This window comes from Oryctolagus cuniculus, chromosome 1, assembly GCF_964237555.1.
Source record: "Oryctolagus cuniculus chromosome 1, mOryCun1.1, whole genome shotgun sequence".
In the NCBI taxonomy this organism is placed as follows: domain Eukaryota; kingdom Metazoa; phylum Chordata; class Mammalia; order Lagomorpha; family Leporidae; genus Oryctolagus; species Oryctolagus cuniculus.
The window spans coordinates 109,132,838-109,155,430 of NC_091432.1; the positions used below are offsets into that span (position 1 = coordinate 109,132,838).

Genomic DNA, 22,593 nt, shown 5'->3' on the forward strand with positions numbered 1-22,593 from the left:
CTAGGTGAAGCTCCTGGCTCCTGGCTTCATCCTGGCCCAGCCTTGGCAGTTGCAGCCATTTGGAGAGTGAGCCAGCAATGGAAGTGTGTGTGTGTGTGTGTGTGTGTGTGTGTAACTTTGTCTTTCCAACAAATAACTTTAAAAAAGAAAAACTAACATGCAACACTCATGACCCTGCCACTATCCCATTCCTATCCCCCTAACCTTTTCTTTGAACTTTCATGTCAATAGCATTGACCGTCTGTCCATGCCTTTCCCCCAAGTTAGGACCCCTGCCTGGGGTACACGTCTGCCCCTCTGCTGGCCTTGCTGGTACACATCTTTTAAGAATTGCTCAGGGCCGGCGCCGCGGCTCACTAGGCTAATCCTCCGCCTTGCGGCGCCGGCACACTGGGTTCTAGTTCCGGTCGGGGCGCCGGATTCTGTCCCAGTTGCCCCTCTTCCAGGCCAGCTCTCTGCTGTGGCCAGGGAGTGCAGTGGAGGATGGCCCAAGTGCTTGGGCCCTGCACCCCATGGGAGACCAGGAGAAGTACCTGGCTCCTGCCTTCGGATCAGCACAGTGCGCCGGCCACAGCGTGCCAGCCGCGGCGGCCATTGGAGGATGAACCAATGGCAAAGAAGACCTTTCTCTCTGTCTCTCTCTCTCACTGTCCACTCTGCCTGTCAAAAAAAAAAAAAAAAAAAAAAAAAACTCAGAGGGTTTGGCGTGTAGCCTAGAAGTTAAGACACCTGCATCCATATGGGAGTACCTCTGCTCGATGCCTGGCAGCAATTCCTGATGCTAATGCACACCCTAGGAGGCAGTGATGATGGCTCAAGCAGTTGGGTCCTTGCCACCCACATGGGAGACTTGGACTGGGTTCCTGGCTCCCTCCTTCGGTCCTGGCCCAGCCCCACCTCTTTTGGGCACTTGGGGAGTGCCCAAAAGGTAGGAGGTCTGTATCCCTTGTCTCTTAATTCTCGAATAATTGTTTTTAGTCTCTGAGGAGCACCTGATTTCCCCTGTTGCCAGTTCTGGTGTTAGATCAGAGCTCCCATGATGCCTTGTTAAGTCTTTTGTCACTGTACTTACTCTGTGTTACATGCTTAACTATTTGTCTACACTGCTAAATTATGAATCCCTAAAGAAGAGAATGTGTTTTAACTATCTATATTTTCAGCCCTTAGCTTAGAAACCAGCACAAGCACAAATTAGACACTGAATAAATGAAAGAATGAAGGAGTGGAAAATTGAGTGATTTATTCATGGTCAACTAGCCAGAGCCTGTCAGAATTGAAACAGGGACAGGGGCCAGCGCCATGCTCACTTGGCTAATCCTCCACCTGCGGCGCCGGCATCCCATGTGGGCACCGGGTTCTAGTCCCGGTTGCCCCTCTTCCAGTCCAGCTCTCTGCTGTGGCCCAGGAAGGCAGTGGAAGATGGCCCTGCACCTGCATGGGAGACCAGGAGGAAGCACCTGGCTCCTGGCTTTGGATCAGTGTGGTGCGCTGGCCATAGTGGCCATTTGGGTGGTGAACCAACTGAAGGAAGACCTTTCTCTCTGTCTCTCTCTCTCTCTTTCTGTAACTCTACCTGTCAAATAAATTTAAAAAAAGAAGAAGAAACTGAGGGACAGGCATGTGGCGCAGTGGATTGAGCCATCACTTGCCATGTTGGTATCCCACTCTGGAGTGCTGGTTTGAGTTTTTAGTGTTCTGTTTCTGATCCAGCTCCCTGCTAATGCATCTGGGAAAGCAGTGAAAGATGGCCCAAGTGTTTGTACCTCTGCCACCCACATGGGAGATCCAGATGGAGTTCCTGGCTCCTGGTTTTGGCCTGGCCCAGCCCTGGCCATTATGGCCATCTCAGATGCAGGATCTCTGTGTCCATCCAATTCTGCTTTCAAATAAATAAATCCTAAAAAAAGAAAATGAAACACAAATCATATCTTTTTTATCTTTATTTGATTTTTTTTTTTTTTTTTTTTTGACAGGCAGAGTGGACAGTGAGAGAGAGAGACAGAGAGAAAGGTCTTCCTTTTGCCGTTGGTTCACCCTCCAATGGCCGCCGCGGCCGGCGCGCTGCGGCCGGCGCACCGCGCTGATCCGATGGCAGGAGCCAGGAGCCAGGTGCTTTTCCTGGTCTCCCATGGGGTGCAGGGCCCAAGCACCTGGGCCATCCTCCACTGCACTCCCGGGCCACAGCAGAGGGCTGGCCTGGAAGAGGGGCAATCAGGACAGAATCCGGCGCCCCGACCGGGACTAGAACCCCGTGTGCCGGCGCCGCTAGGCGGAGGATTAGCCTAGTGAGCCGCGGCGCCGGCTCTCTTTATTTGATTTTAAAGGCAGAGGAATCCACTGGTCTACTCCCCAAATGCCTGCAACAGCGAGGGTTGGGCCATGCCAAAGCCAGGAGCCAGGATCTCAATCTGGGTCTTCCACATGGATGACAGGGACCCCAGTACTAAAGTCATCACCTGCTGCTTCCCAGCATGGGCATTAGCAGGCAGTTGGATCAGAAATAGAGGTGGAACTCAAACCCAGGCTCTCTGTTATATGGCTGTCTCAAGTGGCAAACACATGCTCCAATGCAAATCTTTTGAGTTCAGTTCCTGGTTCTTTTAATGATACCATGGGTGACAACAGTTGTTATTTCTGCTGATACTAATGACAAAGTTAAAATTCAAATATTTCTGCTAAAGATAAGGATAAAAGTGAAGCAATGTTCAATTAAGAGCAAAAGCAGAAAAATGCAATGAATACCCAATAGAAAATTTTCTGAGACCTATTTTGTAATTACCTGATTAGAACTAGATGGAATGAATAAAGATAATTTTTATAGAGGCTGGAGTGCTAGTTCTAGTCCTGGCAGCCCACTTCCAATCCAACTTCCTGCTGATGCACCTGGGAAAGCAGGAGAGGATGTCCAAGGACTTGAGTCCCTGACACTCCCGTGTGAGTTCCAGGCTCCTGACTTTGGCCTGGCCTAGCCCCACCCTGGCTTGTTGTGGCCACTTGGGGAATGAATCAGCAGATGGAAACACACACACACACACACACACACTCTCTCTCTCTCTCTCTCTCTCTCTCTCTCTGTCACTCTGCCTGTCAAATCTTAAAAAAATATATATATTTCTAAGAAAAGTGAATGTAGAAGGGGTAGGCTACAACACCAACATCCCATGTGGCTGCTGGTTCAAGTCCTAGCTGCTCCACTTCCAATCCAGCTCTCTGCTGTGGCCTGGGGAAGCAGTGGAAGATGGCCCAAGTCCTTGGGCCCCTGTACCCCCATGGGAGACCCAGAATAAGCTCCTGGCTCCTGGCTTTGGCCCTGCCCAGTCCGCGGGACCATTGCTGTCATTTTGAGAAGTGAACAGCAGTTGGAAGATTCTCTGTCTCTCCGTGTCTCTCTCTAATTCTGACTTTCAAATCTTTTTTTTAACAAATAAAAGTGAAGGTAGGAAAAAAGGCTAGATTGATTGAGAGGAATAAATGTATTAAGGAGAAACCACGTTTGTGCACTGAGGCCTGAGACCCAATGAAGCAATAGAGAAATGTACACAAAGGTGTGTGGTGTGGCCTGTATCAGAGAACATCTCTGAGTAAGGCTACCTGGGATCTTCAGATAGAGCCAGACATGGGTCAAGTTTCTTTAGCTGCAGTCTGATTTCTTAGGCGGGGCTCCACGCCACGCTGTCCTGAAGCAAGAGGGTGGCTGGCTCATTTTTATCAGTGATCTGTGGAGGCACGGATTTGAGCTAATCAATTATGTATCTGCCTGTTGTCCGCAAGCTGGTGCCAGCCTCATTTCCTGGAAAGCTGCGTGGGTTCCAGCGCATGGCCAGAGGGAAGCACACGTTTCTCAGTGCGAATGGCAAAAGCCAGGTTTCAGGAAATGGAAAGTGACTGATCTGGGGCCGGCTGAAAGTTCTGCCCATCTGACCGAAACTGCCCTGTCGCCCGTCTCTTCCTGTTCTTTACACAATAGCTTAGGAGGATGAATGCAGCCGGGCCCAGTCTACTGTGTGCTCTCCAGGACAATGCAGGAGAGAAGGAGCTCCTAAGGCTTGGGAGTTTGAAGTCATTTGCCTAAGACACACAACGCAGGGGTTACCAGGACTTTCTGATTGCAAGTCCTTGCTTTTGCCAGGATGCCAGGAAGCTGGGCGGCAGGTTGGAGAGCTTCTCCCCAGCGTGGCAGCACGAATCCTGTATGTCTGGTCACCAACCTGTAGTGCGTCCGGTTCTCAGTCGTTGAAAGCGAGAAAGCCAGACACAAGGGCAGCCCTGGGAGAGAACAGACTGTGCACGGGGGAAGGAAGTCTGAGCTGCTGCTGCCAGGGCTGCCTGTGACCAGACAGTTTATTCTGAGCTCCAGATAGACACACCGAGCCCTTTTAATGGTCACAAAACAGGGAACTTCACGTACATTTCCTTCAGAGGCATTCGCTTTATACAGTCTCTTTTCTGGGTTAAAGTTATACCATTACTCGATTGTAAAGTCCATTTTCATCCCGCCACCTACCCACAGACATAGCTACTCCCCCTTGGGCTAATTCATTTACCGGAGTTCTTACGGTGTCTCACGACAGGTTCAGTCTTCAGGGCATTCTAACCATACCCCTGAGCCAGCTGCTGCTTCCTCCCTGTCCTCTCACCTAAACGTCAGAGATCCCAAGGCTGGTCCACCTTCCTACTAATGCGCCTGGGAAGGCAGCAGATGATGGCCTGGGCTATCCACGGGAGGTGGGAGGGGGCGGGGGCACCGCGTGGTCCTGGCTGTTGTGGCCCTTTGAGGAGAAACCAGTGATAGAAGATTCTCTCTCTCTCTCTGTCTTTCCAATAACTAATTAACTAAACAAATAAATACATCTTTTACAATGGGGCTGGGTCCCTGGAAGCTTGGGAGCCCTGTCAGCTGCTTGGTAGATGGCAGTGTTGCTTTGGTCCACTAGGTAGTCAGGCCCAGGAAGGGCGGCTTACAGGGAGACAGGAATCCTTTACCCTGTGACCCCACTGTGCCCTGTTCAGGGCCGGGGTGGGGGTGGGGGTGTTGAGTTTAGGTAGAATAGGACAGAGAAGGCGTTAGCTGGGCCTGTGTAGAAGGCCAGCAGCGCTGCACTAAGACCTTGACATCTCCCCTTCGAGCTCACAAATCTGTCTTTGAGACCCAGTACTGCCCTTCTTTTATGTGGACTACTGGAGCCAACAAAAAAGGCCTTCTCTCCTCTCCCGCAGACCTCAGAAAGGGCCTATTCATATCATAGGCAGCGGCCCTCCCCAAGGCGGGGGCAGAGGGGCTGGGAACACAGGGCTCCTGCTCTCCCCTCTCCCGGCCTATCCAAACACCAAGGTGCTGGCAACTCCAAGGCCCTGAGCCCTTGCAAAGGGGAAAGATCCGTTCTGGGTGCCCCCACCCCATACCGCCAGGAAAGCAGGTCCTCCACAGCTGCTTGGCTCCAGGGCAGTATTCAGACCTTGTAGCGATAAATGCAGATTTCTGGGCTGCACTGTGATTCAGTGTGTGTGATGCAGGGCCCCAGGCATGCATTTTAAAGTTATTTTATTTGAAAGGCAGAGACAGCTCCTGTTCACTGAGTCATTTCCCCAGATGCCCACAATGCCAGCCCTGTGTCAGACCCGAGCCAGGAGCTGGGAACTAAGGGAGGTTCCCCACCTGGGTGGCATCGCCTGTGCTGGAGCTGGAATCAGGAGCAGAGTCAGGACTCAGACCTAAGCACTCGGGGCCAGGCTGCGGGTGCCCCTGAAATGTGTATCTGCAACAGGCCTAGGGTTGCCTCAAAGCCCAAGAAGCCAGTTTGGAATGCTTCTCCCCACCCCGCAGTACAGGTTCATCCAACACAGCCGTAGCACCAGCCAGCCTGTACCTGAGACTGTGACCCTCAGCTTGTGACCATTTAAAGCACACCAGGCTCAAGCTCAGTGTAGACATTTGTCTTAGAAAAGCAATACATGTACCTTGTAGACAAGCTACAGTTTTGGAAAGTACCAAAACTTATTTTTTAATGTTTTTAAAGATTGATTTTATTTATTTGAAAGGCAGACTGACTCAGAGAGAGAAAGAGTCAGAGACAAGACCTTCCATTGGCTGGTTTACTCCCCAAATGGCTGAGACAGTCAGGGCTGGGCCACACTGAAGCCAGGAACCAGGAACTCCATCCAGGTCTCCCAAGTGGTGGCAGGGGTCCAAGCACTTGGGCCGTCTTCTGCTGCCTTCCCAGGTGCATTAGCAGGGAGCTGGATTGGAAGCAGAGCAGCTGGGCCTGGAACCAGCACTCTGGGATGGGATACTATCATGGTAAGAGGCGACATAACCCACTGCACCACACCAGTCCCAATCCTTGCTAAATTCCCTGTGTTAGGGGGAAGGAAGGAGACCTTGGTTCTTGTCTCACGTAGAAAAGGACAGGTCAGTAAGCAAAGCAAGATTTATCTAAGTCAGAAGCCTCCTGCCGTGGCATCAGCAGGGAGGGCTCCAAGAGAGGAAGATGGGGAAATTGGTCAAAGTGGGGTCTTTTAAGCACATTTGGGGGAAGGACAGAGGGTGGAGACTGTAATCCTGTAACTTCAGCCTTCTGTTCTCACATAAAACTAGAAACTCAGAGAGGGGGAGAGTGGTGTTTTTGTCTTGTTAAAGGCAGCTTCTGTGCAGAAGCACCTTGACCATTCTTAAAGGCACTTGCCCTCTTCCCATTCCAACAGGGACCTGACCTAACTGCCTATTAGCTCACCAACCTCCTCACGCCGGTGGGCAGCCATGGGGTCCCTGCAAGGGGCACTGGTTAGAGGCTGGGCCTCTTGCATTTCCACCTCAGTTTTTCCCTCAGTGCTGTCTCCCAGTGCCTTGAGTTCTACGCTTTTTAAGATCCCAGGAGAGAGGGAGGTGTGGTGGGGGTGGGGAGGCAGGGGTTCGAATGGAGGGGAAGATAGTAGTGGAAATAGCAGTAAGGATGGGGAGATCTCTATGAGCGAAGAATTTCTCATTGAGAACCCAACACTTGGACATCCTTCATGCAAACATGCATCTATTCCAACGGTAACCTCCAGAGGTGGCAGCCAGTAGGAGCTGGAGACCGCCATGGTGTGTTGGGGGGCGGGGGGAGACTTTCCCTTTCCGCTGGAAGGTTGCGGCCCCTTTAAGGACAAATCCGGGACCTGGCCCTTTAAATCCGTGTCAGTTTCCCCTGACATCACAGTGGGCGGGTCGGCGGCTCTGCTGTTTACCGCCCGGCGGTGCAGCGCACTTGCCGAGCTCCGCGCCCGGGCCGCCGCGTCCGCCCGCCCTTAAAGGGCCCACGTCCCAGAAAAACTCGCTGGCCGGCCTGGCGTCCAGTCGCTACGACCTATCGCTCCCCTCACCCTCCCGACTCTCCTCCCTCGCGGCCGCCCTCGCCGGCTGCTTCCCCTCCCCTTTCCCGGCGTCTCCGGGCTCCCGGCAACCAGCGCCCCCGGTTCTCCCGGCCCTGGCCGGGGGCTGCAAGGTCTCGGGGAGTTGCTCAGCCCCTCGTGAGCTGGGACCCCTTCCCGTAGTTCCCTTCCCCACCCCACCCCCGCCGCCCCCTCCCCACCGGGGCCCCTACGAGTGTCTCCGCGGCTCCTGGGAGGGGACGTTTCCTAATCTCGGACCGGGGTTAAAGTTCTGGTCCTGGTGAGATGCTGGAAGCTGCGGCCGCAGCCGCCACCCGTCCCGGAGGTGTCCTGTCGCCTGTCGCCGCCGCCGCCACAGCCGCCGCCACAGCCGCCCTGCCGGGGCCATGTTCGCTCTGGGCTTGGCCTTCTTGGCGCTCTTGGTGGCCTCGGTCGAGAGCCATTTGGGGGCCCTGGGGCCCAAGAACGTGTCGCAGAAGGACGCCGAGTTTGAGCACACCTACGTGGACGAGGTCAACAGCGAGCTGGTCAACATCTACACCTTCAACCACACCGTGACCCGCAACCGGGTGAGGGCTGAGGCTGGCCGGGGGTGCCGGGCGGTTCTGCCAGCCTCCTTGTACTCTTGGGAGACCTCATGGACCAGCTACCCCGCTGGGAACCACGAGGCAGCCTCCAAACTAGTCCCCCCTCCCTGGCCACCGGTGCTCCTCTGAGTCTCCGCCCGGATGGCTTTTGAAGTTGTCGCCTTACCATCTTGTGGACCACCTCCCTTCCACGGGTTGTGGTGTGAGCAGGCCTGGCTGCTCTGGCGTGGCTGGCTGCGAGGGGATGTCCCAGGTGGAAAAGGCTCTGCCCGAGCGAGTTCCAGCTCGGCCTTCCCCCGGGAGATGGGTGCAGGACTCTCCAGCCGGAACGCCGGCTGGCCTTGGGAGTGGAGGGTGGCGGAGATAAGGCCAAGTGCACAGAGGGTGGCAGAAGGGGAGCTCGGCCACTGTGAAGAAGCCACCTCACTCCCACTGCTCTTCCCTTTGCTGCCCAGCAGGGCGTTCCCAGTTGCTAGGGCTGGGAAGTCTGGACCTCAGGCTGAGCTGAGGCTGGGGGAGTCCCTTAGGCTGCCTGTGTGGTTCCAGGAGCCGTGCAGTTGAGAATGGGGAATCTTTTATTCTTAGTATCATTCCCCAGGATGGGGCAGAGTTTGGTTTTCTGAAGTTGGATCTTTCTGCTTGAGTCCTTTCTTGTTTCCCGTATGTGGGCTCAGGCCGCGAGCGGCAGCCCAGGTGTACTTAGTTTTGTTTTGAACAGTGTTATTTTATAGGAGGGGGACTGAGACCCAGGGATGTGGAGGGACCTCGGCATGCTCGTCCTGGGCGGAGATTCACCTGCTCCCCCGGCCCTCCCCTCATTAGTTGTAGTGGTGGAACTGGAGCTTCCTGCCGCTTTCCTGGGTCACAAAGAAGGCTGGGGAGCACTTCTTGTTTTCCTGTGTATGTGTGTGTGTGTGTGTGTGTACATACGTGAGTGTAAGAACCTGTGCATCCCATGCACTTGGTAGGAAAGAGGTGTCCCAAGCAGGCTCCCAAGGTCTCTGTTGTATTCCTGGGGCTTGGGTCCTGCCGTCTGGTACACACCTGTTGTCCAGGAGCTGGCCCCCTCCGTACACATCTCCTCTTCACCCGTTCCTCCTCGACCGACGAGGGTTGCTCCGGCTTCCCAACCAGACCAGAGTGGCGTGGGGGAGGGCCGGGCTCGCCGTCTGGTCTGGGAGCCGTGTGTCAGGCGGCTGAGGCTGGAGTGAGGGGTGTTTGCGTGTCGTTTGCAGACTGAGGGCGTACGCGTGTCCGTGAACGTCCTGAACAAGCAGAAGGATGCGCCCTTGCTGTTTGTGGTCCGCCAGAAGGAGGCTGTGGTGTCCTTCCAGGTGCCCCTGATCCTGCGAGGGCTGTGAGTAGGACGTGGGGACCAGGGCAGGGCAGCCTGGCTGGGCCTCGCCTGGAGCCTCCCCCAGGAGCTCCCTGAGCCAGAAGGCCGGTCAAGGGCATGCGGCCAACTCAGCCCTTTGTGGACCCGGGCTAGGGAGGTCGAGGCCAGATGGGGGCCCTGGGGTCTCACTCCTCTAGAGGGGCAGGCTGACCGGGACACTGGTCACGCCCTGACTCCCGCCTTTGGGCCCCAGGTATCAGCGCAAGTACCTCTACCAAAAGGTAGAACGGACACTGTGCCAGCCCCCCACCAAGAATGAGTCTGAGGTCCAGTTCTTCTATGTGGACGTCTCCACCCTGTCACCAGTCAACACCACGTATCAGCTCCGGGTCATCCGGATGGACAACTTTGTGCTCAGGTCTGCCCGAGGGAGAGAGGGAGGATCCGGGGCCTGGCCGTCCCGCAGGCCCTGGGAGTGACCGTGTGGGGTCTTCTGTGCCCCGCAGGACCGGGGAGCAGTTCAGCTTCAATACCACCGCAGCGCAGCCCCAGGTAAAACCTCCCTGTTGTCTGCACCATAAGGGAAAAACGAGTGGGGGCCCAATGGGGGCGCTGGAACGTGAGAAGCGGGGTGGCCAGTGGCCAAGGCACTGGGGCTTTCACGGTCGTGGTACTGTTCATGAGGGACTCTGACAACTGGCAGACATGTGGGGTCTGGCTGCCGCCTCTTCTGCTGTGTCTCGGCCACTGTCCTGAGTGCCCATCTGAGGTTGAGGGGAATGGTGTACAGCAAATGGGGCTGCCTGCTTGCCCAACCCGAGAGGACTCTGGGGCCTCGCTCGCGGGAGACTGCGTCGTCAGCGAGATGGGTCTCTCCCTGGCCCTCCTGTGCCCTCAGTACTTCAAGTACGAGTTCCCTGAGGGAGTGGACTCGGTGATTGTCAAGGTGACCTCCAACAAGGCCTTCCCCTGCTCGGTCATCTCCATCCAGGATGTCCTGGTAAGTTGCCTGCCCTGTTGCTGTCCTCCAGCTGCTGATAGGGCCCAGGTCCCCTAACATCTGCCTTCCCCTTCTCCCTCTGTAGTGCCCTGTCTATGACCTGGACAACAACGTAGCCTTCATTGGCATGTACCAGACGATGACTAAGAAGGCCGCCATCACTGTGCAGGTAGGACGTGCGCCTGGCCCTCCTTTGCCTCCACCCTGTTCCTACACAGGACTGAGTCCTGGTCCTTCAGTCCCTGTGTCCGTGGGTCCCCTGCTACACGTAGGCTTGAACTGCACTCCCAATCCGCCGCAGGGAGAAGAGGAGGCAGAGTTCCCATTCTTGCTGTTTCATCTCCTTCATTTGTTGTAACGCGAGTGAGGAGAGGGAAAGAGCGCCAGGGCCGTGGCCTGGGTGGGAAGCTGCCATTAGCAAGGCCCAGCCCTGTTCTGAGGACAGGGAGGGGGAGCCCGTGCATTCCACTCCAGCAGCAAGTCAGGGACCCAGCAGGACACGTGGCCCCTCCACGCTTTCTCCTGCCTGATACAGAGCCTGGAATAGCGCAACCCGTGTGGCACGTGCACGTGATTTCTCACCTAGCTGCAGTGTAGATAGAGGGTTTGGGCTCTGGGGCCAAATAATCCTGACTCTTACACTTAGTGGAAAGTGGCCCTCAGCTACCGTCGCTGAGCCTGTCTGGCAGGGAGAAGAGACGAAGGGCGCTTCCGAGGATTCAGTGAAATGAGGCGTGGAGCAGCGCGCAGCCGCTGGCTGTCCTGCTCGCGGCTCCCTCGGCAGCCTGTGCCAGCGGGCCGGCTTCCGGCTGCCCTGCCTGCTGCTGCTTACTTGCAGCGTGTTCAGTAAATCTAGCTCTGCAAACTCAAAAAAAAAAAAAAAAAAAAAAAAGAATTTAGCACGATGTCCGGCCCAAAGAAAGTGTTCAGAAAAGGGAGGAGGCATGGATGGTGGTGGTAGTGATGGTGATGGTGATGGTGATGAGGATGATGGTGGTGATGAGGATGATGGTGATGGTGACGAGGATGATGGTGATGGTGATGGTCGTATCCTGCAGCGCAAAGACTTCCCCAGCAACAGCTTTTACGTGGTAGTGGTGGTGAAGACTGAAGACCAGGCCTGTGGGGGTTCCTTGCCTTTCTACCCCTTTGTAGAAGGTACATTTTGTGCCCTGGGCCTGGGAGGAATGGGCAGGGCTTGGTGGCTTCTAGGGAGGTCCCGGGTGGCTGATGGGTGGACCTGGTAGGACATGGGTTTCCACCCGAGTCTCCAAGGGCTCAGCCCACTGCCTCTAACGAAGCTGCAGGCTACCACTTCTTTGCTTGTTTGATGTCTTACTTCCAGATGAACCGGTCGATCAAGGGCACCGCCAGAAAACCCTGTCGGTGCTGGTGTCTCAAGCAGTGACGTGTGAGTGTGGGCGGCTGGGTGGGGAGGATAAGTCATTATGGCTCCGCCCTTCTGACAGGAAGGGAGATGCGGACTCAAGCTGCTGACCGGGGAGCTGGGGGAATGAGGGGCCCGTGGTGGGAGGGCTGGGGGCGAGGGCCATGCAGTGCAGTGTAGGCGAAGCCCAGGGCTGGAGAGGGGAGAGCTGAGTTGTGGTTCACCCTCCACCCCTCACCAGCAGCGTCATGCCGCTGTGCCTCTGTTGCCCTGTTTCTTTACTGGAGGCAATAAAAGCTGTCCCATTAGCCCAAGTTGTGAGATTTAGCAGAAAAGTCCTGGGCCCCTAGCCAGTGCTCGATAAATATTTACTGAATGATTAAACAGGGCCTTTTATAAACTGGAAAGTATGAGATAAAAATAAGGATTGTGATAGGAGAGAAGAGAAGCTGCCTCTCCTGTACGGGCTATTTATTCTACAAATATTTGTTGAGCACCTCCTGCTGGGCCTGGGCTCAGTCCTTGGGGAGCTCCTGTGCAGAGGGGCTGGAGGCTGTTACTCTGCAGGGTGCTGAGGGCTGAGATGGGCACCGAGCAGGGGGAATCAGGGTGGAGGAGACGTTTGAAGACGAAGTCAAGAGGGAATTTTCAAGAAGGAGAAAGAGAAGACTGTAGAATACACAGGGAAGGACATGAGCAGATAGGATCGTGTCCAAGTTTGGCATGCTTGGGGAACTGCCAATGTGCACACTGGCTGGGTCGTTACACTGGAGGGGAGAGGAGGTGAAACACCGGGCTGGGCAGAGATGCCAGGTCACGGAGGTCCGTGGGTGCCACAGTGGGCTGTGTCCGGGGGTCTGGACGAGACCTGTTCACCTGCCTCCTTCCCGCCCCACAGCCGAGGCCTACGTGGGCGGCATGCTCTTTTGCCTGGGCATATTCCTCTCCTTCTACCTGCTGACCGTCCTGCTGGCCTGTTGGGAGAACTGGAGGTAAAGTGCAGCTGCCGGGCAGTGCCCTGGCCTGGGGAGAGTTGGGCAGCGCGTGTGGGAAAGGTGGCCTGGCAGGACCTGTGCAGCTGCAGAGTGATGTCCACCACCTGCTGGCCGTAGGAAGGTGAGGCCCTGTTAGCGGGTGTGGTTCTTGGGCCTTCCTCTGGAAGACAGTGCCCCCTCACCTTCTCCTCAAGCAGGGATGCCCCACGTTGCCCCCAGTGGGGGTCAGGGCCAGAGGGGTGAGAACGGGCAGGAGAGGCTGCAGGGAAGGCCTCGTCCTGGCCCATCTGGGCAGCTTCTGGATACTGTCCCCGCAGGCAGAGGAAGAAGACCCTGCTGGTGACTGTAGACCGAGCCTGCCCTGAAAGCGGTACCTGCAGGGGCCTTGGGCGGGGAGGGCAGAGTTTGCGTAGCGTTTGGAAGAGAAAGTGGTGGGTCGTTCCCCTGGGTTGGGGGCTTCTGGGCATTCCTGTGGGGAGTCCCAGTCTGCAGGTGGAGGGGGGCTGGGACACTGTGTCCTGCAGCTGGCGCTGTCCCCGGATTGCACGTCTGGCTCTGGGCACACTGCCTGCCCGCCTCAGGCATGGGGCGTGCGGCTCTGTCTCTGGGGTTATTAACTTCCTGTTCTCTCTCCTTTGCCTCCACCGCACCCTCTCTTTCTGTCCTCCCTCCTGCTTGGGACCTTCTCTCTCAGCCTCTCTCCTTGGTAAGCTCCAGGTGCCGGGGGCAGAGGAGTTGCAGGCCGGGGGAGGGGGGTGCGGGGGTGAAGCCCGGGGGCTGGCCTGATGTCTCTGTCCTTGCTGCTGGTCACTTCCACACCTCAGTGCCTTGGCCTTGCTGTCTCTTTAGGGAGGAGAGAGCAGGGCAGGCGAGGGGCACGCCGGGGCCGGGCGGGCAGATGCGTTATCTTTGCTGCAGGGAAGGGGAGGGGGGGCTGTGGCCGTCTTCCCTGGGTTCTGCTTTCCCTCCTCCCCCACGGTTCCTGGCCTCTCTGTTTCCAGGGCTAAGAGGATCTTGTTTTTTTTTTTTGTTTGTTTGTTTTTTGTTTTTTTGCCACAGGTCACCCTCGGGTCCTGGCTGACTCCTTTCCTGGCGGCTCCCCATATGAGGGTTACAACTATGGCTCCTTTGGTATGTGTCAAAGCCCGAGGCTGTGCTTGCCCACTCCCAGCCTGGGCTGCTGTGGCTGCCACCTCTGAGGTCGTCCAATGTTAGCCGGCCCCCTGAGAGCTGTGCCCTGGCCGCTGGTCATCCCTGTCCCTGAGAGCTCTCCTACCTGCCTCACCCGTGCTGTTCCCTGCAGAGAGCGGCTCGGGCTCCACGGATGGGCTGGTGGACAGCAGCGGCACGGGAGACGTCTCCTATGGTTACCAGGGTGAGTGGACCAGCAGCGCGGGGCTGTGTGGTGCAGGGCCGGTGTTGGCTGGGTGAGCGTTGCGGTGGGCAGGTGCCTCCTCTGCCAGGTGCTGTTTTCTTGCCCCCCTCTGCCCTCTTCTTTCACCCTTGGCCCCAGTTCCCCGGTAACTTTCCCTTTCCTTTGAAGGGCTCGACCAGTTCAAGCGACGCCTCCCCTCTGGCCAGATGCGGCAGCTGTGCATTGCCATGGGTAGATGTGGGGAGGGGGCGGGGCCGCTCTGCCAATCAGCTCCTGCCAGGGCGGTTGATGGGAGCCCACCGGCTCCGGGGCTGGAAAGCTGCTCTGTGCATGGCTTCCCCATCTAATGACAGCGATGGCCAGCTCTCGTGTCTTCTGAGGGAGGCGGGTACTGGTCTCTCTGCCAGCCCCAGGCCACGTGTTCTTGGTGGCTTGTGCTCTGCCGGCACCTTCGCTTCCTGGCCACTGGGGTCGTTGATCAGGCATGGCCACGGGAAGGAGCCTCTGAAGGCGAGAGGCAAACACAGAGTGAGGGAGGCCTGTCGCCCTTGCCTGTACCCCAGCCCTTCTGGGTCTATAAGCCAGCAGGGGCCAAGACTGCGTCTCCTCAGAACCCACGGGGCTCAGCACCTTCTAATCAGCATGACTCGCCGAGTCCAGTGTCTGTGCCCGGAGTGTGCTCAGTGCTCAGCCTGGCGAGCCCGCAGGGGCAGACCTGGAGCACTGTGTGGTGGCCTCTGCAGCGCCCACCCTCGTGCCCCTCTAGGACTTGGGAGTACCTGGTGGCTCTCCTAGTGCCTGAGCCCCCCTCCTCCTCCCACCTCAGCTCTGAGCCCCAGCCTACAGTATGCCTTTTCCCCACTGCCTAGTAATTGTGACAGCTGCCTCTGATGGGGGGACACACCTGCGGCTTCGCTTCTGCCAGTACAACCCCTCCCTCCCTGCCCTTCCCAGACCACCCCTTTGATCCCGGGGCCACCCGGCCACGACTGGACTCCATGAGCTCCGTGGAGGAGGATGACTATGACACCTTGACTGACATCGATTCAGACAAGAATGTCATCCGCACCAAGGTCTGTGTGCCCGGCTGGCTAGGGGCCTCCTGTGTGTTGGCCCCAGCGTATCTCCCGCCCGTGTGGTCTCTGGGGGCAGCAGGAGGCAAGAGCGTGGCGGGGCAGGGTCGATTCCAGAGGAAAGTCATCCGATCGATCGCCAGCGTCTTGTGCAGCAGCGAATGCTCTGGGGTTGACGAGCCACGCGGGTTGGGGAGGGGGCCTAGGACCCTGCCCGCCTTGAATTTGGGCCTGGCTAGGGAGGGTTTCTCCCGGGTGGTGGGACCATGGGGCTCACTGCAGCTTCTCCCCAGCAATACCTCTATGTGGCCGACCTGGCGCGGAAGGACAAGCGTGTCCTGCGGAAGAAGTACCAGATCTACTTCTGGTGAGCGGGCTCAGCACATGGTCCCTGGCGGGGGTGGCGGCTGGTCCCTGGCGGGGGCGGGGGCTGGTCCCCAGCCGCCTCACCGCCTCCCTCACCCTTTGCAGGAACATTGCCACCATCGCGGTCTTCTATGCCCTGCCCGTGGTACAGCTAGTGATCACCTACCAGACGGTGAGGGGCTGGGGCTGGCTCACCAAGGCCACCGTGAGGGACAGGGAGGGCCCTGGGGCTCTGGAACCAGCACAGGTAGTCGGTGTGAGGACCTGGGTTCAAGCCCCAGCTCCACTTTACTTGCGGCCTGTCCCTAGGCAAATCTCTTCACCTCCCTGAGTATCAGTTTCTTCGTCTGCAGAATGGGGACAAGATAAGCCCAAATGGCAGCCCTTTCCCCGGTAGCTGTGGGCATTGTGAAACCAAAGCGCTGTGACTTTGTGCTAGTTTCCCTTCCCTTTTCTGTGCACCTGAATCTCAGCGCTGCCTCTGGGCAGAGAGCACTGTGTTGCCGGGCGTCCCACTTCTCAAAAGCAGCCAGTGCCTGGGGTACCCGGCATACGCATGGCTGGCCGGCATACGCATGGCTGGCCGTGGTAGCACGTGCTCTCACTGGGGGGCAGGGAGGCGGGGCGTGGGCTGCAGTTTCACTCCCCGTTCGTGCAGGTGGTGAATGTCACAGGGAACCAGGACATCTGCTATTACAACTTCCTGTGTGCCCACCCGCTGGGCAACCTCAGGTGGGGAGCATGCCCGGGGAGGAGGAGGAGGAGTCAGCAGGGCGGGGGGCGGGTTCTCCAGGCCAGCGGTGAACCAGGCTGGGGCAGGGGCTTTGGGATCGCCTGCCTTGGCTGGGCCCGAGGCTGAGGCCAGCGTGTGGCACTGCCCCCTTCCAGCGCCTTCAACAACATCCTCAGCAACCTGGGGTACATCCTGCTGGGGCTGCTGTTCCTGCTCATCATCCTGCAGCGGGAGATCAACCACAACCGGGCCCTGCTGCGCAACGACCTGTACGCCCTGGTGAGCGAGCACCTGCCTCCGCACACGCTTCCTGCCAGGCGTGGGCGTGGCTGTGTCCGGCCCTGCCCACCCTGGCCCAGCGCCCTGTCACACCCACTCACACCTGCCACCTGCTTCCCCCCCTCCACTCCTCTCAGGGCTCCCTCTTGGTGTCGCTCCCTCCCTGCTCGCCTCACCTGCTCCCTGCCCTCCCCCTTCCTCCCAACAGGAATGTGGGATCCCGAAACACTTTGGCCTGTTCTATGCCATGGGCACAGCCCTGATGATGGAGGGGCTGCTTAGTGCTTGCTATCATGTCTGCCCCAACTATACCAATTTCCAGTTCGGTAAGTGAGGCCTCTCTCTACTCGGGCTCAACCTAGAACAGGAACCCAGCTGAGTCTGCCACCAGCCCCAGGTCACCCACGGGAATCCCTAAGGCTCAGCTCTGTCGGAAACTCCCGGGCCAGGTTGCCAGTGTGCCGTCTGTAGCCAGCACTTAGAAAAGAACCCATGCAAGTACTGAGCAAAGTACTGTGCAAGTACTGAGCAAACAGAGGCCGCTGCGAAACCGCCCCTAGTCTCAGGCTGCTCGCACGCGAAGACCCTCGGGCTAAGTTGTCATCAGGAGACATGAGACTCTGGGTGACAACCAGTGGGGTGGCAGGGATGGTTAGGGACTGGAGTTCGAGTGCCAGCCCACCGTGGACTGGGGTTCCCTGCTCCTCTGGTTGCCGGCCTGCGGGTTCTCTGCCGAGCCTTGCTTCTGTCACTCACCCCCACGTCCCCTGACCCAGACACGTCGTTCATGTACATGATCGCCGGCCTCTGCATGCTGAAGCTGTACCAGAAGCGGCACCCGGACATCAACGCCAGTGCCTACAGCGCCTACGCCTGCTTGGCCATCGTCATCTTCTTCTCTGTGCTGGGCGTGGTGAGGGCCTGACCCGCTCTGCCCAGCCTGTAGGAAAGGTGCCCGTGCGTTCGTGCACCTGTGGGCCTGCACCCCAGCCCCCTCTCCTGCAGGAGGGCTCCCCACTCCTTCCCTGAGGTGCCTTGCTGGCCCTGCCCACTGACAGTCCCAGCCTGACCCAGCAGTGAGCCCCAGGAAGGGCGGGCTGTGGGAGCCACGGGCAACTGGGCAGCTTCTCAGCCCTGCCCCGCAATGGCCTCCCGACAGGTGTTCGGCAAAGGGAACACGGCCTTCTGGATCGTCTTCTCCATCATCCACATCACCGCCACACTGTTGCTCAGCACACAGCTCTATTACATGGGCCGCTGGAAGCTGGGTGAGGGCATAGCCCGGGTGGCATGGGTCCGAATGCAGGCTCTGTGGCCTCGGGACCTGGCACCTGCGGGACTCGGGGTCGTGTCCTCTCTCGGAGGGGCCCTGGAGGGCGCAGCGAGTGAGGACCTGGAGACAGCCGTGCGCGGCCTCGGCAGATCCAGCTGAGGGGTCTGGCAAAGAAGGGCGCCCACCCTCTCAGCGCCACGCCCTTCTCCTCACAGACTCGGGGATCCTGCGCCGCGTCCTGCATGTGCTCTACACGGACTGCATCCGGCAGTGCAGCTGGCCCCTCTACGTGGTACCTGCCCGGCTCCCCAGCCCACCCCGCTAATCTTCCCTACCCTGGGGGGCGGGGGGGCTATAGCTGGGAGCCCAGGGCAGGGGCGGGGCCAGCTGGCACGGCCCTTCTTCCTGTGGGCTCCCTGTCTGTGTGCCTCTCCGTCTCAGTCCCCGTGTCTCTGCTTCCGCAGGACCGCATGGTGCTGCTGGTCATGGGCAACATCATCAACTGGTCCCTGTGAGTGTGGCCACTGCCTGCTGTAGCCTGGCTGGGGGAACCACGGGAGGCCCAGCCAGCCACTGGCTGCCTCGAGTCCACGGACAGCTTTAAACATTGGGTGTAAACAGTAGGGGCTGAGCAGCGAGGTGTTGGCACCTGGGCTTCTAGAATCTTCTGTGGGCCTCTGAACCCCGGTCTCGCATGGTGGGGGTCGGTGGGAGGCCCTTGCTGGCTCCGGTGCCCCCCTGCCTCAGCAGCCCCTCCTCCCTCGGCCAGGGCTGCCTACGGGCTCATCATGCGCCCCAATGATTTCGCCTCCTACTTGCTGGCCATTGGCATCTGCAACCTGCTGCTTTACTTTGCCTTCTACATTATTATGAAGGTGAGTGAGGGCAGAGGGCCTGGACTGCCTGGGGCAGCACCAAGAGGGAGTAAGCATTTTTCTGTCCATCTGTCGGTGCCAGTGAGGCCTGAGTGGGGCGGGACGGAAGCCTCTTGCTTGTGTCCCCTGGGAGCCGGGTGCATCCTCAGAGCCCCTTCCCTGTTGGCATTTCAGGTCCCTGTTGTTGCAGAGGGGCTGAGAGGAGGTGGGCTCACTGAGTCTGGTGGCCTTGGGCCTCCGAGGGCCCGGTGCCATCTGATGTGACAGGAGTCCCCCCCTGCAGGAGAGCCCTTTGGCCAGAATTCTTGGCCAGCACAGGATTCTGGGTACATGAAACCCAGCCAGGGTGGACCTTGGAGTGAGGACGGCATGCTGCCAGCATGGGGCCAGAGCGAGCCCCGCGGCCGTGGGAGGTGCTAGGAATGCAGGGCTCCCTAAAGGCCGAGTCCTGCCAGCCGAGGCGGGCGCCAGGAGCCTGGGTCAAGGAGAGGCAGGGAGCGGGCGGGCGGGGCCTGGCGCTCACTCCCGTTGCTCCCCTGGCCCGGCAGCTCCGCAGCGGCGAGCGGATCAAGCTCATCCCCCTGCTCTGCATCGTGTGCACGTCGGTGGTCTGGGGCTTCGCCCTCTTCTTCTTCTTCCAGGGCCTCAGCACCTGGCAGGTGAGTGGCCGCCCTCAGGCTTGTCCTTTCTGAGTGTCGTCCTGGGGACACCCGCCATGGGCCAGTGCTGTCCAGGCTGCTCTCTCCCGAGCTCTGCACGTTCATCGTGCCCTGTGCCCTTTCCTTACTAAGATAGCCGCGTCGTACTTACGGGGCAGCAGAGGCTCAGAGAGGCAAACCCAAGACACCCAGGCTGAGTTGTCCTGCCTGTATGTGATGACCAGTGGGGGAGAAGGGACAGTTTAGGGACTGGGTGCAAGTGCCAGCCCTCTGCTGACCAGCTGTGTCATTCTGTCCTGCGCCTCACAGGGCGCCCACTGTGTGGCTGGCTTTGATTCCGTGACCAGAACTGAGTCTGACGTGGTCTCTGCCTTTGAGCCACTCAGCTTAGTTCAAGAGAAAGCAAGCCCGCGAGCTCGCGTCTTGTTGTTTACCGTGTGAGACATGAACTAAGGGCACAAGCGAGGTGGGGCAGGGGCAATGGACAGGACAGAAGCTAGCGAGAGCTCTGAGGTAGGGGTTCCTGGAAGGCTTCCTGGAGGAGGGGCCCTTGCTCTTGGTCATAGAGTCCCCGAGCTGTGAGGAAGGACCCATGGCCCAGAGCTACTGTGACCTGAGTGGCGACAGGCCAATTCGGAGATGAGTGAGTGCCCCCTTCTGGGGGCCACGTGAAGGCTCTGAGCTCCTGGAGGGCAGGGCAGGTCTGGGCGGATCCTGTCTGGTCCTCAGCGCGGCACGGACAGCCCCCAGGCCTACGGTGGATGATCGGGGCCAAGCAGGGGCCGCTGGTGTCCTGGACCAGGGTGTGACGTGGCAGTAGCGCTTTGGAGCAAACAGTGAAGCTGAGGACCGAGGGGAGCAGGGGCAGAACCCAGGTCAGGGCCTCTCCCCCCAGGCCTCTCCCGTAGTCGTCAGCCCTGCTCTCGGAGAAAGTGCAGAGGACCAGAAGGGAGGCAGCTGAGAGGGACAGGAGGGAGGAGAAGGCAGCCTGCCTGGGAAGAATTGTGTAACAAAGGCCGGGAGCGGGGTGCTGGCCCGGCCAGTGCCAGAGCAGTGTGCAGTGGCCCGACTTCTCCCCAGAAAACCCCGGCAGAGTCGAGGGAGCACAACCGGGACTGCATTCTCCTCGACTTCTTTGATGACCACGACATCTGGCACTTCCTCTCCTCCATCGCCATGTTTGGGTCCTTCCTGGTAGGTGGATTCCACCCAGCCCGGTGGTGGGGGTGGGGCAGCTTAGCACTGACCTGTTCTTGCTGCTGACCTGGTGTCTCCCCCCCCCCCCCCACCAGGTGTTACTGACACTCGACGACGACCTGGATACCGTCCAGAGGGACAAGATCTACGTCTTCTAGCAGGAGCCCAGCCCTCCACTTCACCTCGTGGGGCTCTGAGCCCCAGTGTCACCTGCTGGGCACCTTTGTAGTGCCAGGGGTGTGAGTCCCAGCCCTATTGCCCAGGGCTAGGTGGTAGCGGGACAGCGAGGTCTAGGCCAGGCCTGGCCTGGGACAGTCATGGGTGTCATTGAACCTTGCAGCTGCCCTCTGCTGGGAGGAGGCCTGCCTCTCCCCTGAAACCCTAGACATGGGGGCCAAATTGCTACTTCACTCTCAGTGTTGAGGCCCCCCGTGGCCGCCATCTGTGGGCTGTCCTGAGGAAGGAGGGAAGGCGTCGGTCCCCCCATTTCATGCCTCACATCCTGCAGTCCTGCCCTCCCGGGCAGCCTGGGAACCAAACCACTTCCTTCCTTCCATGCCCCTGCACCAGGGCCCCCGTTCTGCTTGGGCTCCACGTGGCTGCCATGACTGCCCACCCCTGCACCAGGATGGGTGAGAGTGGAGAATGTGAGGATCTGGCCCGCTGGTGCCAGGCTTTTGGTGCTAAGGCCTGCAGGGGGCCCAGAGCAAGACCCTCTTTCCGCTGGTCTGTGCCCAGGGCTGGCTCTTTCAGCGAGGAAAGTCTGTCCGTTTTGAAATTCTTCTGATCCGGGGGGCTGAATTCCGAGGTCACCTCCTCATCCTGTCGCCCCCCTGCCAGACTGATTCCGTCCCCAGGATTCGGATTGATGGGAAAAGTGACACCCCTTCCCCTCCTCCAGTCCTGCCAAGCCCCAGCTGGGGACCTTTCAGTGCCATCGACACTGCCCACAAATGTCACGAATGTCACGAGGCACAGGAGGGCTGATGTGAAGCCCCACCTGCCTCCACCGGGAGCCCCAGTGCCTAGCTTAGAAGGGGGCTTCCCTCTCCGTCCCTGGCCTCAGCCCCACTCCAGGACCAGGGCTAGCTTCTGAGTTTCCATCCGTCTTGAGCCAAGTTCTGTGTTAGTCACACATGTGCGCACACACGAAGCCTTGGAGTTTACATGGAGTTGCCCCCAGCCCCGGGCCCCATGGCCACACTGGCTTCCCCGCCCCACGCAGTCCATTGCAGATGCCAGCGATGGGGGAGACTGCATGGGGCCTGTGCTCCGGGCCGCGGTGGGTTTCTCTCCCAGCCTTGTTCTTAGAGCCCTCCCTGGGCTGGGGAGAGGGGCTGAGGCTGGGTCTTTGCTCAGAACTCCATTTTGTGTCTGTCCAGGCTACGGTTGCATTTCCGTTTTCTATGAATGAGTGCATTCAATAAAGAAACAAGCAGGTGCAGTCCCTGGGTCCTCCTTTGCTCTCCTGCACTGGGTGGGACTGTTGAGCGTGAGGGGTGGGGCAGGGGGCTGCGGTTCCCATTTCTTCTGGCCTCCGTCTCCAAGCTGTGGTTGCAGCTCCGTGGTTCCCCTGCATTTTTTTCTCTGCCCTGAGCAGTCAGCGTTCCCCTGGGGTCTGCTCCGCACCAGGCACTGTGCTGGGAACAGAGCCTCCTTATCCTTACCGGGAACAGCTCCGTCCTGGGATTCCCTGAGCAGCAGCCTCCGCCCACCTGGCCCCCCACCCGCTGGAGACGATCTGGCTTCCCGGGCAACCTGAATGTCTCCTAGCTTGGCAGGCTGCAAGCTGGTCCCCCTGCACCCCCCCATCCTCCCTGGTGTGGGTGAGGCCACCTTGAGTGTGAGGTGGGGTGAGGCCTGGCGGGCCTGGGGGGAGGCAAGAAAATGAGGGAAAGTGAGCAGGGTCCCAGAGGAAGGAGTTTTGAAATATCCCTGGAAGATTGATTAGATTCAGCAGGCCTCGCGAGGAAGGGCAAGCTTTGGGGAGGGGGTGCTGCAGGAATTTGGTGGATTGGAGAGAGCCAGAGTTCCCTGGGGTTCTGGGAGTGGGGGCTGTGGGCTTTTCTCATCCATCTCCAACTCTGCTC

General features: G+C 58.7%; 1 protein-coding gene across 5 annotated transcripts; it reads left to right on the plus strand.

The window, feature by feature from the left end:
- The first annotated feature begins 7,246 nt into the window (after positions 1–7,246).
- On the plus strand, positions 7,247–21,947 carry SIDT2 (SID1 transmembrane family member 2). 5 transcript variants are annotated; one of them, XM_070078692.1, is made up of 28 exons: positions 7,247–7,937; positions 9,191–9,312; positions 9,545–9,709; positions 9,798–9,843; positions 10,190–10,291; positions 10,377–10,460; positions 11,350–11,449; positions 11,637–11,702; positions 12,577–12,670; positions 12,991–13,043; positions 13,368–13,379; positions 13,733–13,804; positions 13,977–14,048; positions 14,217–14,279; positions 15,003–15,121; positions 15,415–15,488; positions 15,593–15,659; positions 16,146–16,219; positions 16,376–16,499; positions 16,708–16,825; positions 17,276–17,412; positions 17,659–17,767; positions 17,988–18,064; positions 18,237–18,283; positions 18,542–18,647; positions 19,196–19,306; positions 20,387–20,500; positions 20,599–21,947. In XM_070078692.1, exons 1-28 carry the CDS (start codon positions 7,755–7,757, stop codon positions 20,659–20,661), a joined length of 2,574 nt encoding a protein of 857 aa, XP_069934793.1. In that variant the 5' UTR covers positions 7,247–7,754; the 3' UTR covers positions 20,662–21,947. The 5 variants fall into 5 exon arrangements, with proteins under 5 accessions (XP_069934793.1, XP_069934799.1, XP_069934797.1 ...); XM_070078698.1 differs by having other exon boundaries at positions 9,191–9,289; XM_070078696.1 differs by lacking the exon at positions 14,217–14,279.
- Positions 21,948–22,593: the final 646 nt, after the last annotated feature.

What these genes read in the sequence shown, in the direction of transcription:
- SIDT2 (XM_070078692.1), top strand. Translation starts at nt 7,755, where the DNA reads ATGTTCGCTCTGGGCTTGGCCTTCTTGGCGCTCTTGGTGGCCTCGGTC. An exon ending in TCTCCATCCAGGATGTCCTG is followed by an intron (nt 10,292 to 10,376) that starts GTAAGTTGCCTG and finishes CTCCCTCTGTAG; the next exon opens with TGCCCTGTCTATGACCTGGA. An exon ending in AGAATGTCATCCGCACCAAG is followed by an intron (nt 15,122 to 15,414) that starts GTCTGTGTGCCC and finishes GCTTCTCCCCAG; the next exon opens with CAATACCTCTATGTGGCCGA.